The sequence below is a fragment of the Lactuca sativa genome, chromosome 5 (assembly GCF_002870075.4).
Source record: "Lactuca sativa cultivar Salinas chromosome 5, Lsat_Salinas_v11, whole genome shotgun sequence".
NCBI lineage: Eukaryota > Viridiplantae > Streptophyta > Magnoliopsida > Asterales > Asteraceae > Lactuca > Lactuca sativa.
Window position 1 is genome coordinate 210,013,004 of NC_056627.2, and position 15,293 is coordinate 210,028,296.

The 15,293-nt window shown below is 34.2% G+C and overlaps 1 protein-coding gene and 1 long non-coding RNA gene across 2 annotated transcripts; both read right to left on the minus strand.

Annotated features, from left to right (window-relative positions):
• Window positions 1-674: 674 nt before the first annotated feature.
• Window positions 675-3,393, minus strand: LOC128134295 (uncharacterized). Its single transcript, XM_052771875.1, has 3 exons — window positions 1,837-3,393; window positions 1,510-1,759; window positions 675-1,435 (listed from the first exon to the last, which is right to left on the minus strand). Exons 1-3 carry the CDS (start codon window positions 3,391-3,393, stop codon window positions 675-677), a joined length of 2,568 nt encoding a protein of 855 aa, XP_052627835.1.
• A 5,191-nt stretch (window positions 3,394-8,584) lies between these two features.
• Window positions 8,585-9,724, minus strand: LOC128126265 (uncharacterized). Its single transcript, XR_008224050.1, has 2 exons — window positions 8,941-9,724; window positions 8,585-8,838 (listed from the first exon to the last, which is right to left on the minus strand). It is a non-coding gene; the product is annotated as an uncharacterized LOC128126265 (long non-coding RNA).
• Between the last annotated feature and the right edge of the window lie 5,569 nt (window positions 9,725-15,293).

Here is a 15,293-nt window from a genome sequence, read left to right on the forward strand (position 1 = left end):
TTGTGGGATGGATCGACCCTCAAATGTGTGAACGATCAAAATCAATAATACCTGGGTTGCTGAGATCAATCAACAAGCTAAAGACTGAAGTTGGAAAATTGAAGGAAGAAAATCAAATGTTCAAGTATGATATTGGAAAAATAAAGGAAGAAAAATCAAAACTAAAGTTGTACCTGATATGTAGCTGGGTTTTTTTTGGGTTTGTTTTTTTTCTGATGAAGTAGTTCTTCCATGTTTTAGTGGTTTATTTTGTGGTAGATTTGGGAAAATTGCTATGTTTGTGAATGTACTCTTTTGGACATGCAAGTGAATGCATTGTTATGGTTAGTGGGTAATGAAGTTATTTGTTTCAAACATCCAAATATTTTGGTTCTACTAGACATAGCAGTGATGGGACAAACTGTTAATGCTTAACATAACCTAATAGTAACATAAAGATGCTAAAAAGTAAAGGACAATGATGCATAAACAAAAGAACATCCAAAGTTAATAACCATTGTTTGCACATACCAAATTCTTGTTACATGACCAAAAAAAACATCATTCTAAACGGAGGGTAAAGTTGTCCAAAAAACATCAAAACCATTAAACAGACACCCAAAAGAACAACACAATGGTTCCCAAAAGTAACACATTACATCATTTTAATCCAACAAGACAACACATCAATTTCCTCATTGCCCCTTACATGCTCTTGCATTATGTCCCTTGTTTTTACACTTGCTACAAGTGACAGTAATGAACTTCCTTGTGAGTTTTCCACTGCCCCCTGGACCATGACCATATATACCACTAGCACCAATTGTTTGACTTTGACTTTGAGTTTGGCTCTGACTTTGAGATTTTTCCTCCATGGATCTTTGCCTCTTCTTCTTGGGCCTACCAGGCTGATTACGATGTGGAGGAGGGCTGATCTTTATTGGACAATCACTAACAGGCCACATGATACGACCTTTGATTGGTTCTACCTTGCAGGAATAAGCCTCTTTCCAGGTTTCAAGCCAATGCACCTTGTGTACATAAGTGTAAAGTTCACCCACATCCTTACCATTGTCAGCATTATCAAATAAGACTGCAATCACATGCCTACAAGGAATTCCTGTTAATTCCCATTTCCTACAGCTGCATACCCTTTGGCCCATGTCAACAACATGTTGATCTTGCCATGGTCCTTGTACTTCATACTTGTCTGAGGAATTCCACCTGGCTATGTAGTTAGAAGCATTTGTTGTGTTTGTTTCCATGATCTTTGTTGCTGTTGGAGTCAATAGACCTGCACACTTCTGTTGAACCTTTATCACATTGCAAATCCTTTTCATCATGTACTCCCGAATGTACTCTAAGCATGTGATTATTGGTTTATCCCTACCTTCTATCAGTTTACTGTTAAACACTTCACATAGGTTATTTAAAAGCATGTCTGTGATTGGTCTACCTGCAAGATAATTGTAATTTAGAACAGCATACAACAAATTTGTGTAACTTAGCACTGAATTGAGAGTTGTCTACCTGTGAAATGGCTTCTAGCCCAATGTTGTGGTGGGATCTTCTTCAACCATTCATAAGCTTCTATGTCATATTCACTAAACTCTTTCATCAAACGATTAAATTCTTGCACTGTTGTGGCTTTGGCACAGTTCCATAACTTTTCTTTGTACTCAGTAGTTCTCCATCTCTTCCTCATGTTTTCATAGATATGTCTAAGACAGAATCTGTGTTCAGCAACCGGGAACAACTGTGCAATGGCTGGAATTAAGCCCTACAAAGTCATTAAACTGTGGTTAGTATAATACAAGTGTAATAAGAAAACTAAAATACATCAAGGAAATCTATTACCTTTTGTCTATCACTTATGAAAGTGAAGTTTGAAAGTTGTGACAGGTCCAAATCATCTCCCAGGTACTCTAGAAACCATTTCCAACTTTGTGTGCTCTCAGACTCAACAATGGCGTATGCCAATGGGTATATACCATTGTTAGAATCTAAGCCAACTGTAGTCAAGATCTGCCCTGGGTAAGCTCCTTTCATGAAGGCCCCATCTAAACCAATAAAATCCCTTAAGCATGCTTTGAACCCCTTTTTCATTCCACCCAAGCAAATATAAATTCTCTGAAAACATCTTGAAGTTGCATTTACAAGATTTGGTTCTGGAACCAGTTCCAGTTTCACAGTTGTGTCAGGATTTGTGGACTGCAACTCTAATATGTAATCTCTCAGCACATCATATTGTTTTGTGTAGTCTCCCATCACATGTTTTTTGGCATCTGCTATAGCCCTAAATACCTGGTCTTTGGAGAAGCTCACCTGATATCTTTTCTGAAGTAGTTCTTGTACAGCTTTGATTGGCACAGTTGGGTTAGATTCAACTAGATCCATAATCTGTTTAGAGATGAAGTTTGTTGTGGCCGTTCTTACCTTTCTTGTATTGAGACATGAATGCTCAGGTTGGTAGGTTTTCACACACCAACTTTCTTCCTCACTTTTCCTAGATGCTTGTAAAACCCACTGACAAGGCAGTTCAGTACTTGTCTTTGTCTTTTTACTTTTGCCTTTACTTTTCTTCCCAGTGGTAGGTCCATCCACTTGCCCCTCATTGAATACTACTTTTCCTTTGCATGTGGCCCGCAACCTAAGTTTATCATTTTTCTTAATAAAAAGATTCTTCCTGGTTTCCAAGGCATGATGGGCAATTTTGTCTTTTAACTCTTTTTTACTTTTATATTTTTGTCCTATACGAAATGTTGGTTTATGAACTTCTCCTAAAGAACACCTTTTTTCCTTACCTAATTCTTTAATAACTTGTCTTCTCTTCTTGCCCATCTTAGAATCATCATCTGTTGAATCCCATTCATCATTGTTAATAACATCCAACTCCATATCTTCATGCTCCTGATTTCTATCTTTCTCCATGCTATTCCTTAGTCTTTTCTCAAAAAACTCTGCTTCAGTGTCAATGCTCATGTGGAAATCCCTCATATCCACTTCAACTTCAGGAATGATATTCTCCTTATCCACCCAATCACTATCCTCACTATCTTCACTATCATTTTCCTCATCACAGTGACTACCCTCTCCCCTATCAGATATGCTCCCATCTTCTCCATCAGATTTGCTCCCATTGTCATGCTCCATTTTAGTCTCCATGTAACCATCCATGTTGTTGTCTATGTAATTATCCATGTAATTTTCCAAGTTGTCTTCCATGGAAGCCTCATGTCCATGATCCAGTTCCACTTCATCTTGTACATTTTTTTCTACTTCTACTTGTGCATGTTCTTCTACTTCATCTTGAACATGTTCTTCCACTTCTACTTGTACATGTTCATGAACATCTGCATTTGATTGTAACATCTTATGATACAAACCAATATCAAATTCTGTAGCTGCCTCCATAAAGTCATTGGCAATAAGCTCTTTTTGTCTATCATGAACCTCGACATGTAATGGTTGTACCTCAACCTCAACAGGGGATGATCTAGGTGGGCTTGGAAATTCTTGTACCTCAGCTGTGTGGTTTTCATTGTCATCATTTTCATCTATTTCATCCATTTGTACAATAGTTACCTTCTTAACAGGTTTAGGATTCATAAAGTAGGTAAGTAACTTTGTCTCACCATGTTCAGTATATACCCTCATGATTTTGTGATCACACACATATTGGGCAAAAGTTCGTAAATCATCATCATTGCCTAAGGGTTTAAGACCAAAGTGGAAGTCTCCACCAGGCACAAGGAAGTGATAGTAAATCACAGGAGGAACACCGTACCTGAACCCTTTCATGATATCATCCAACTCATGAACTAAAAACGTGTCTATATCCACCATGTCAACATAGTTCACACTTCCGTCAATGTATTGAACATCAGGAAACTTGGTGAACTCACCTCCATGGTATAGCTTGATGGTAAATAATGTTGGGTGGCCATCTTCAAACCAACAACAAAAATAAGTTCAGAAGCATGATTTCACATACAAAACATGTAATGTATAGAGAAATTACAAAATCCTTACCATAAGCCACCTTTGCGTTGAACGGTTTGTCTAAGAGCCTTATATTCCACATTGGTATGTTCATACACTGAAATAACACCGATCACAATAAAAAACTCAACTTGGAGGTTAGGGCTTCTGGGTAACGAATGAAGATGAAAGTGACAGGAGAGTCGATCGACGAAATGCACAGAGGATTTGGCGGCAGGTATCAATTAATTAGGATGATGATGTTTAATTTAATAAGATATCAAAGGAATGAGCGTGAATTGACAAAAATACCCTCACACAGACGGAGGGGGTAGACGGCTGTTAAGCCTTTGGACCAATTCCACAACAAATCAAAGCTTTTGGACCACCAGTACAACCCCAAAACTTTTTGGACCAAACATCCAATTTTTGACATATATATATATATATATATATATATATATATATATATATATATATATATATATATATATATATATATATATATATATATATAGAGAGAGAGAGAGAGAGTTAAATATATAAAAGAGATAGGGTATGTGTTCAAAAACAATTTACAAAGAGATATAATTATTACTATGATGCCCTCAACGTTTTTAAAAAGATTCACTCGTGTCTTCACCGAAAAGATATCGATGATGTGATATAGATAAACGATTGTCAGACACTAGTACTTTTTGGACAAAGGAAACAAAATGCTTCGTATATATAAAAGTCAATATCATTAACTATTCTATCAAATAACTTTTGTAACGATATAAGAAAAATGAATATTGTAACGATAATACTTGGAAAATTGTTTAAAGATAAGAGATGAAATTGTAAAAACCCAAAAAAAAAAAAAAACATAAAATTACAAAACCTAATACTTTTATTCTCAATTCAAACAAAAAGGTATTAGCACTCAAATAAAAAGTGTTTCGAAATTGTCAAAAGTATGAAAAGTAAAATGATTAACACTTTTGCCCCACAAATGTAAAAAGTAGTTGTAACTTGTTAAATATAATTTTGAAGAGATGTTGTAGACGTTATCGTACTTTGCATGAAGTGTTTCGAAATTGTTAACTATACATTATACCTTAAAACTAAAACAACACAAGCCAAGATAACGTGTACTACATCATAGAAGTTATATATTTAAAAAAATGAACATATTTGACAGGTTGTCATAAATATAATTTTTTCATTTAAAATTACTTTGATGAATAGTAATCGTGATACAAACACAAATGCTTTAATTAGTGATTGAAAACAATATAACTAAAAATAAGATATACAATTGATGTATTAATCATTATTATTTAACATTGATGTCATTTTAGACCGGTGAAAGTCGTTACGACCTCTACTGCACTTCAAATGCCACGTAAGCCGGAACACCGATCTTTTACTGCGGTTAGGGTGCAGCTAGGTGTTGGAATTTTATATATAAAGGAATTGCAAGTTGGCAATTTCCTTTGTATCCCACATTGGTGGAGAGAAGAAACTTTTGAGGGTTTATAAGTCTATTCCTTTGGTAAGCCTTCAAAGGCTTTAGTGGATCAAAGGATTGGGCCAAGCCCACGCACGCGCCTAGCCTAGCCTAGCCTAGTCGGCGCCGCGAGTGTGCGAAATGGCGCGATTTAGGCGCACGACGCATCGTTCGCTGGGAGCTGATGAGCTTTTATTTTTGGTGAGTTCGGGTCAAGCCGGTTTGACCGACGTTGACTTCGTGAAGGATAAGTCATCGGGGCATTCTAGAAGGATCAGGAAATGGCTTGCTTAGAGAGCAAGTCGTCGCCCTAGGGTTTCTGGGGCCGGCCTATGGGGGCCCGTTTTATGCCTTCTAGGGTTTCGATACCTATAAATATAGCCCCCTAGGAGCCATTCAGAACACACACGAATTCTCAAAGCTCTCTCCCTCTCTCTGCGTTTTTCTTCTAGTTTCCGAGTAGTCGCTTTGTGTTTGTCGATTTCCAGTGCTGTTGGAATATCGATCTAGCTGCATTAAATCCTGGGGTTTTACTCTGTTGCTTACAGCCTATACAAGCGAAGTAAAAACCTTTAAGGACAGGAATCTGATCCGTGCAGTTGCTTCAAGATCAAGTCAGCTATCAACATGTGGGTTTTACTTTTCTGTCTTGTGTTTAATTCGTCCAATAACAGGACGGTTTTCTTCTACCTTTCTTATAATCAGATCTAGTCGAGAAGGATAGATCTGGTTTCTGGACGAAACAGGGTAAATTTAATAATAATAATTGAATTTATTATTCGCAACTAATCGACATATAATTCACAATATTATTTGTCGGTTTCCTTGTGTGTCTTTTAGTTTGATACACAACACTAGGGTCGCACTTCGGCAATAGAAGGACGTGTTTGTTGATTGGCTGGCTGTTTTTTTTACCATTTGGAACTGTAATAAAATTCAAAATTATTTTTTTACCAACTCTACAGATATATAACATTTTTAAACAAACTAACTCACAAACACTTCATATTTTACTATCTCTTTATCCAAAACCTTTTAATATGTCATCCTCCAAAAAACCTACTAACCAAAAGCCACCCACTAGAAACACCACAACCACAAGACCTTCATACGATCAATCGATATATTCGCCACTTTTTACCATTACTACAGTATGCTTTTCTATTATCCACAATATATCTCACAACCACGACCTACACATCCACTTCCACAAACACAAGTACAACTCGATCCACATTTTGATCCTTTTGATTTTGTTACTCAACCCGAATTTGTTCCACACACACCTATTTCCGAATTCGAACCCGAATTTGTTCAAGAAAATCAACCCGCTCGACCACTAAATAAAATAAAAGAGAAGGTGGATGCTAAAATGTGGGAACCCCAAGATGTGTTAACATTGACACAATCATGAATTGACATTTCAGAAGATCTGATGACGGGAGCTGACAAAAAGCATGACCGTTTTTGGATGAGCGTTAGAACTAGGTTCCATAAAGGAATGAACCTACCACTATATCGTTCTAAAGATCAAGTCTACTCGAAATGGGAAAGATGAACAAAGAAATTATGTTGTTTAACGATTTGTATAACAACATGAAACGACAATGGAACTGCGACGAAGTGAGGATGTGATTTTGGAGAAAGCTTTTAACATTTAACAAAAAGAGCAAAATAAGTCTTTCAAGTTTTTTTGAAGTTTGGAATGTAGTCAAAGGCAACAAAAAATGACAAAATAAAAAAACAAGTGACGAGCACATCGATAGTGGCTCAAAACGGTCAAGAACTTCCGACTCCGATCATAGTACATCGGATACTTGTGTTGGTTTCGACCTCAACGATGATGAGCCCATTCAAGTGTCAACCCCCCCCCCCCCCCCCCCCCCCCCCGCGTCCGATGGGAATGGACAAAGCAAAAAAGCAAAGGCAATAACAAAGCATCGGAGTCGGATGCCTTAAAAGAAATGGATGACAATATGTAATGCATAAAAGATAGAATGAATAAAATTTTCCAACTTGTTCCGGAAAGAAAGAGACATCGACATGAGAGTGCTAGTGATGGACACGTCGAAATTGATTGGGGATGAGCTTTAAGTCTTTTGGCAATGAAGGAGGACGTCAAAAACATTACCCTAATTGTTTTTAATTTCTATATTTTTCCAAGTTTTTAATCGTTTGATGCGACTTTTTTTTAAGTTGTAGGTTTAATATTTCTAGTTTGTTTATTTTTTATTTTTTAGGGTTTATTTTAAGCTATGCAATGTAAGGGTACTTTTATTTTTAATTAATAAAATATTATCTTTTTTTAAATAAATTTTTTATTCATTAAAAAAACCTTAATATAGCACCACTCCTTAGATGTGGCAACAAACCGTATTTTTTTTGGTAAAAACACACATGATACCTATGTGGCAGTGTGACAAAATAAGAAAATAAGAGAGTGTAACATCACCTCATCCAACCTTACATATTTATATTATAGAAAAATAAATATATAATTTTTGAGCGAGTAAGTATATTATTGTTTATTGAAATTGATTTATCTATTTTGAAAAATGTAGTTCAAACATATAATATTTTCTTTTTTTCTTATTTTTTTATTCTTTATTTTTAACATGTTAGCACTAATATATATATATATATATATATATATATATATATATATATATATATATATATATATATATATATATATATATTATAAAATGCTTTGTCTTATGTAACAAGAATAAAAGTTAAAGTTATAAATTTGAAATATCACAACATATATTTATAATTTCATTGATTAAATTCTTCATTTTTTGTAGTTTAAAAATACTTCCACTTTATTTAAAACATGTAAATGCCATCAATATAAACTGAGAATTTAAGTAAAAGACAAAACTGCGCGAAAGGCCCATGTGGTATGTCGAAAATTACCACTTTGGTCCAAAAAAGTTTGGACTAGCACCAGTAGTCCAAAACTTTGATTTTGTTGCGAATTTGGTCCAACTTGTTTTAAAACGTTTTATAAGACAAAGCTGCAAAATTGGTCCCTGTGGTATTCAAAAAAGTTTGGATAGGTTCCAAAAAGTGTTCAACTTACATGGATGGTCCAAAATCAAGGTTATTCTTTGGTTTTGGTTCTGAATGTCTATTTTACCCTTTTTATTTCTTTTTTTCTATTTTTTATTTAGTTTAGTATTTAAAAAATTATAAAAAAAATAAAAAAAATATCACCTACTCCTCTCCACGACTCCACCCACGGTACTCTTTCTCTCTTTCTCTCTCTCTCTCTCTCTCTCTCTCTCTCTCTCTCTCTCTCTCTCTCTCTTCTTCTTCTTCTTCTTTTTCTTCTTCTTCTTTTTCTTCTTCTTCTTCTTCTTCTTCTTCTTCTTCCTCTTCACCTGCAAATCACAAAGGAAAATAAAAAAAACTTGATTTTTTTCTACAGATTACACGCATAATGAGACCCCCAAAAACATGGTTCTTCAATTTATTTTGCTCACCTTCAATAGCCAACTCCTATTCTTCAGTGATCAAACACAAAAACCGCATTTTAGAATCTCTCTCTCTCTCTCTCTCTCTCTCTCACTCACGTGTTTCTCCCAAGCCCTAGATTAGTTCTCCTTCTTCCCTGTTATTGCAATTGAAGATGGTAGTCGACTACATTTGCATCTTTTTTCTTTACTTCCTTTAATATTTCCCAAAATAGAGAGTTGAGCGGGGGTGTTCGTCTCCGGTGAGATTTTCCAGCGAATATAGGAGGAAGATGATACATTTCGATGTTGAATATGGAGGAAATATGAGGGAGGACATGTAGCCGGCAGTCATTGTACCTCTCGATTTGGAAGAGCTGAGAAATCAAACCCAATCAAGACCCTGTGTCCCTTATTTAGTGTATGCAGATCTATAACCCTCTATCTTCATGTACCATTAATCTGGAACACGTCAATTCTTCATCATCCAGGTAACAAGCGTCGTCCGAGAAGTCCACTGTGAACCATCTTCATTTACCACCGGAGACAACCTCCCTCGCCTTCTTCTCTCATCTACTCAAATCAGTTATGGCTTCCGATCGATTTATCTATTTTCTAAAATGAACTAGAAACAATTGACTTTCATACTATTTGGAAACAATCGATGTTCTCAAAATCAAAATGATAAAATTTGGGTGTGTCTCTATTTATTTGGATTTAGGTGAAATGGAGGGTGGGTTCTTGTGATACATACAATACTCTGTGTATATGTGTGTGTGTGATAGAGAGAGAGAGAGGGCGAGGAAAAAGAAGATGAGAGAGGGGGGGGGGGGGGGGGGGGAGGAGCGGGGAGTGGTGGAATTATGGGGTGGACCTTTTTATTAATGTTTACAAAATAGAAAATGTAAAAAAAGAAACAAAAAAGAAATTTAAATGGCAAAACAGTCAATTCAAGTGCTCCATGGACCAAAACTACAAAAGTTTCTTAATTTTAGGACCAAAACCAAATGAAAACCTTGATTTTGGACTATCCATGCAAGTTGGAAACTTTTTGGACCCTATCCAAAGTTTTTTGAATACCACAGGGACCAATTTTGCAGTTTTGTCTTTTTATAATGACGGATTTGCCCCTTATTATTTTGTTTTTTATTTTTTCTTTAATTACAACATTTAAAAAAAACAATTAAAAATAATACAAAAATAAAACCCCTTACTACTCTCTCTCTCTCTCTCTCTCTCTCTCTCTCTCTCTCTCTTTCTCAAAATGATTACTGACCAACACACCACCAGCACCACCAGTCCACCACTGGTCAACGAAATCCCACCACCGGTCACCACTGATCACTACCATCTGATGAACTCAAACAAAATTTTCCAGTTTTGCAACTCAAAATCAAGATGAAGATCTGGGAACCACATGAATATTTGAACCAACTTCGACACAAACACACACATTTACACACATAACAACCAATCTCATTTTTTCTTAAACATACGAAGATTAAACCAATATGAGATTTGAATCAACTTCGACACATGAATATTTGTAAACCCACATGAAAACCTGATTACAAGATTTTTAAAATCACAAGAACTAATTACTAGATTTGTAAAATCACACACATCCGTTCGAATTCTTCAAGATCTGCAAAAACCCTAGATCCGACTCCGTTCTCATTGACGGACGTCGGAATCGTGCTTGTAAACCCACAAAGTTGTACATAAATACATGATGGCTATGCAAACCTTAGCTCCGATCTGCAACTCGATGAAGACGATGGTTGAGGTTAACGGTGCTGCAAACCCTAGCTCGGTAAATGAAGAGATAACCTCCACGGTAGGTGGTGAGGTGGTCCAAAACCTTAGCAGGAAAAAGAGACTGCTGCCGCCACAATTAGTAGCCAAAAACCCTAACAACCAACTGTCGTCGCTTATCAATTGGTCACCGAAAACCCTAGCAATGAACCGCCACTACCATTCAGAAGAACAGTAGGGTTTCAAACGGTGATGTCTTCGGAGAAGGAGATAGACGAAGTAATTATCATTGTGTTCACCAAGGTAGTGTTTGCAGAGGCGAAGCCGTCATCAGAGTGGTAGATAGAGGACGACAGTGGTGATGGTGGATTTCGGTTTCCGGCAGCCGCGTTGATGATTTCGACAAAGAGTAAATAGAAAGAGGGCGAAATTGAGTCTGTGAAGAGGGAAGAAGGTTATATTTGTTTTTCATTTTTTATTTTATTGTAATTAAATAATATTAAAGAAAAGAATAGAAAAAAACAAATAGAAAATGGGCAAATTCGTCATTTGAAGAATTTTTAAATTGCTTTGGACCAAACTCACAACAAAATGAAAGTTTTTGACCACTGATGCAACTCTAATCTAAAACTTTTCGGTCCAAAGTGGAATTTTTTGACATACCAAAGCGACCATTTTTGCAGTTTAGTCTAAGTAAAATTACTATCCTCAAATTTATAAAATGTAAAAAAGTAATAATATAATCAATCAAAAATAAGGAACTAGATCGATAAAATATGAATTTGTTTATATTCTGTGATAAAAATAAAATGGAAGTAAAAATAAAAAAAATGGTAAAAACATAATATTTCTAAGTTAAAAGATTAAAAAAAAAAAAATGATGGGCAATCGTGGGCACATACAAAAGTGATAGGACATAGATTTACCTTTTTTCAGATACATGTCACCCCATACTAAACGCGATTTTATCCGCCGACATGGCAGAAGATAATTGGGTGTACAGATTGCTTAGGATGACAGACATAACATTTGTGGCAGATGGATGCTGTTCGTTGTCATCATTACTTTCGATGACTTCGATTACAACCCAAAACCATTTGCCACATTCTAACAAAACTATTTAATGAGTAATTGACAAACATTTATATTTAAATATTGATTCATTAATTTATCTTATTTTTTCAAATATCCACTTTGATGAAAATATAAGTTTAATTTACAGAAATCATTCTAATTATCAAGTTTATCGGTATGAAGAGGTAGACATTTATAAGTATGATATTTTGACCTATATATTATACTCAATTAAGCCAACACTCACATGGTTGAAAACTTTCAGATTATATTTATTTTGGAGAATTATAAGAATATCAATCTTTGTAATTACATTAAACATTTTGATATTTTGTATATTAAAAAACGAAATAAGCAAATTTTTCGAAACCAGTCATTTGTGAAATATTTTTTAAGTTGCAAAACAACTTTTTTCTGACAAACCATCTCAAAAATTTAAAATATATAAATTTTAAAGTTTGAATTTTTTTTTTTAGTTTATAAAACTATTTCTAATCATAAACCTCATGTATTTTTTTATTTTTAATTTGTAATTTTATCATTCTACTTATTGTATCAAATAAATTGTTATTAACTTAAATTTCTACGACCGACCACTTTTGAAAACTTATTTTATTTAACTAATTTACCTTTCTTTTTTTTAAATTATGTTTTATAAAACTCTTCATTTAATTTGTTGTTTCTTTATTCGTTAATATTCAAAATATTAAAAAGTAATTAATATGACATGAAATAAAATCAATATAATATACCAAAATAAAAATAAAAATAAATACTACTTGTAACGACCCATAATTTTCATAAACATTTAACATTAATTTTATGGGAAAATATAAGAGTTTACATACATGATACTAAAATCATGAGTTTCAAAAATATTTTAAAAGTATCCCAAAAACATCAACGGGTGTTACCAATTCATATCTTAACCATAGTTAAAGCAAACAAGGATAAACATGAAACAAAAGTCTAGTTTGATGTCCTTGTTGCTTCTAAGTCCTCACACTTTATATCTTGCTATTAGAACATGTAGACAAATGGAAACAATATTTGTTAGACTTATAGGCTGATGAGTTATAACATAACGTAATACAATATAACCATACAACACATATATGCCTTTTCACATAAGTAACCAAGCATCTACATATATATCGGGTGATAAAGAACCGATCATCATCATCGTCTTTGTTTCCATGCAAAACTCTAATCACAATCTTTCTTAAGAATCCCTTAATCTAACTCTTTGCAGGCATGCACACACACATCATAAAACATAACACAAGTTATTTAGCATCACACAATCTTACAATGATGTAATCAATAATTACATCCATACATTCCCATGCTTGTACATGTTCTACATCACATAATCATATTTTAAAAGAGATGTATAACTCACCTTTTGTTCTGGAATAACAAACTACCTCCAACTTCTCCAAAGCTTCTCTTGTGAGGCTTGAAATCCTTACTTGCTACCACCTATGACATTTACATACATTAAGCCTCTTACAAATGTCTTAATCCATTAAGACATTATTAGTGATTTTAGCCAAAAATTCATATTTTTTACAAAAACCCTAACTTGACTATCTTTTGTACAAATGTTTGTCAAACTAATCCAATCAAGCAATTAAACACTTAACATTACTAGGTTATAACATATGAACACCTTCTTAATCATTTCCATTTCTAGCATTTCAAACCCTAGAATCAAATCATGGAATTCAACTATTAAAACTTCATATAAACCATGGATTAAGCTCTAAAACACTGAATCAAGCATTAATACCATGTTATCTTGAAGAAATTTGGCAAAATATCATCCAACCTGAAATTTATCATTTAAGCTACCGAAAGCTTGAAAATGAAGAAAACAACTACAACAAGAGTTTGAGATGCACTTACATAGTCCAAAGCAAGTTAAATAGACACTTGGTGTATTCTATAACTCAAGATAATCACATCTCCTCTCTTTAGGGTTTAGGTGCGCGTTTCTGAACAAATGAGCTTTGAATCAAAATTTATCACTACTCAAAACTACGTCGTAACGAGGTCTTTACCACGCCATGACGACTTAAATGAACTCTCGGTCAGCCTTATGCCATGTCGTGGCGACTATTATTCATAACAACATACTTTTCCTACCACGTCGTAGCACCCATACACCACGTTGCAAAGCCAAAGTACGTTGCCTACGACTTACGAAAAAGAAACTCTAAAATCACCGCCTCGCTCATGGCGTCGCGATAAGCTTCTCACCGTGCTGTGGTGAGGCAAAAACAACATTTGCATCCCCTTTTCAATGCCTTTCAAACCCAAACTCATTTCCATCACTTTCATTCCACTCTTAAACCATTATAACACATTCTTATAACTTCAAAACACAAGGTACATGCATATAACATATCCAAAATATTTCACAAATCTGAATATCATCAAAAGGACCAAAATGCCCTTGACAATAAGATAACATTTTACGACATAATGAAGCAAAACAATCTCAGTTCTTACACTACTAGCCTTAGAGATCATATTTCGTTTTGACCTCTTCATATAATATTATGCATACACATAAAAAATAAAAAAATGATAAAAATATCATTTGACCTTTACGAGTATAATGTTTAATATTAAAGATTAAAATAAAAAAATTGGTCATAATAATAAAGATTTAAATGTTAAATTTAACGAGGAAGAACATATATCATTATGGAACAAAATAATTGATTATATAAAATTAAATCATGAAACTCAAAAACATCATTTAGTATAATAAAAATGGTTGATATTGTTGACCAAAAAAAAGTTCTTTCTAATAGTAAGAATACAATTTTTTAGGTTGATTATTAATATCCGGACTCTCAAAAACCTATCATTTAAGATGCTCTAAGTATCATAATTTTTAAATATTAAGGTGAAAGGTTCCAAAACACCATAAAATAGTCAGTTTTCCGTTTATAAAATGAAGTCTAAATTCATAAGTATTTCGAACATCCTCAACTTTTGTTACATCGTTTATGTAATATAATTTTATTTTCCAAAAATATATGGTAGGTCATCTAAGAAAGCCAACAAACAGGAACAAGTTACATGCTCCTCAAATACTAACAAAAGTAATTATCATTACAATGATGATAATAAAGGATTCCATAGAATCGATTAATCTCTTCATTGAAAGGGATATGATACATAAATAGGTACAATAGATAGCAAACTACCTAAAATACAAGATCGATGAAGAGCAATTACATGGGAAAATATAAATAAAAAATATATACAAATAATACGTCTAATACTCCCCGAGAGTTGGAACGCGAGGAGGACAGATGCTCAAAATGGTCTTGAAATGATTGAAGATTTGATGTTACAACCCTTTGGTAAAGATATCCGCATATTGATGATCGTCCGGTACATGAATGACACAAAATTTTCCAATTTGAACGAGCTCTCAGAAAATATGAATGTCAATCTCGACAGGTTTTGTTCGTTGATGTTGGAGAGGTAAAAAATGGAGATGTTGTCACAATAAACAATCATTCTTTTGTTACTGG

Coding starts and splice junctions, on each gene's coding strand:
- LOC128134295 (XM_052771875.1), bottom strand. CDS start 3,393: ATGGAGGCAGCTACAGAATTTGATATTGGTTTGTATCATAAGATGTTA. Junction 1,760..1,836: donor TCATAAGTGATAGACAAAAG/GTAATAGATTTC, acceptor ATGACTTTGTAG/GGCTTAATTCCAGCCATTGC. Junction 1,436..1,509: donor GGCTAGAAGCCATTTCACAG/GTAGACAACTCT, acceptor ATTATCTTGCAG/GTAGACCAATCACAGACATG.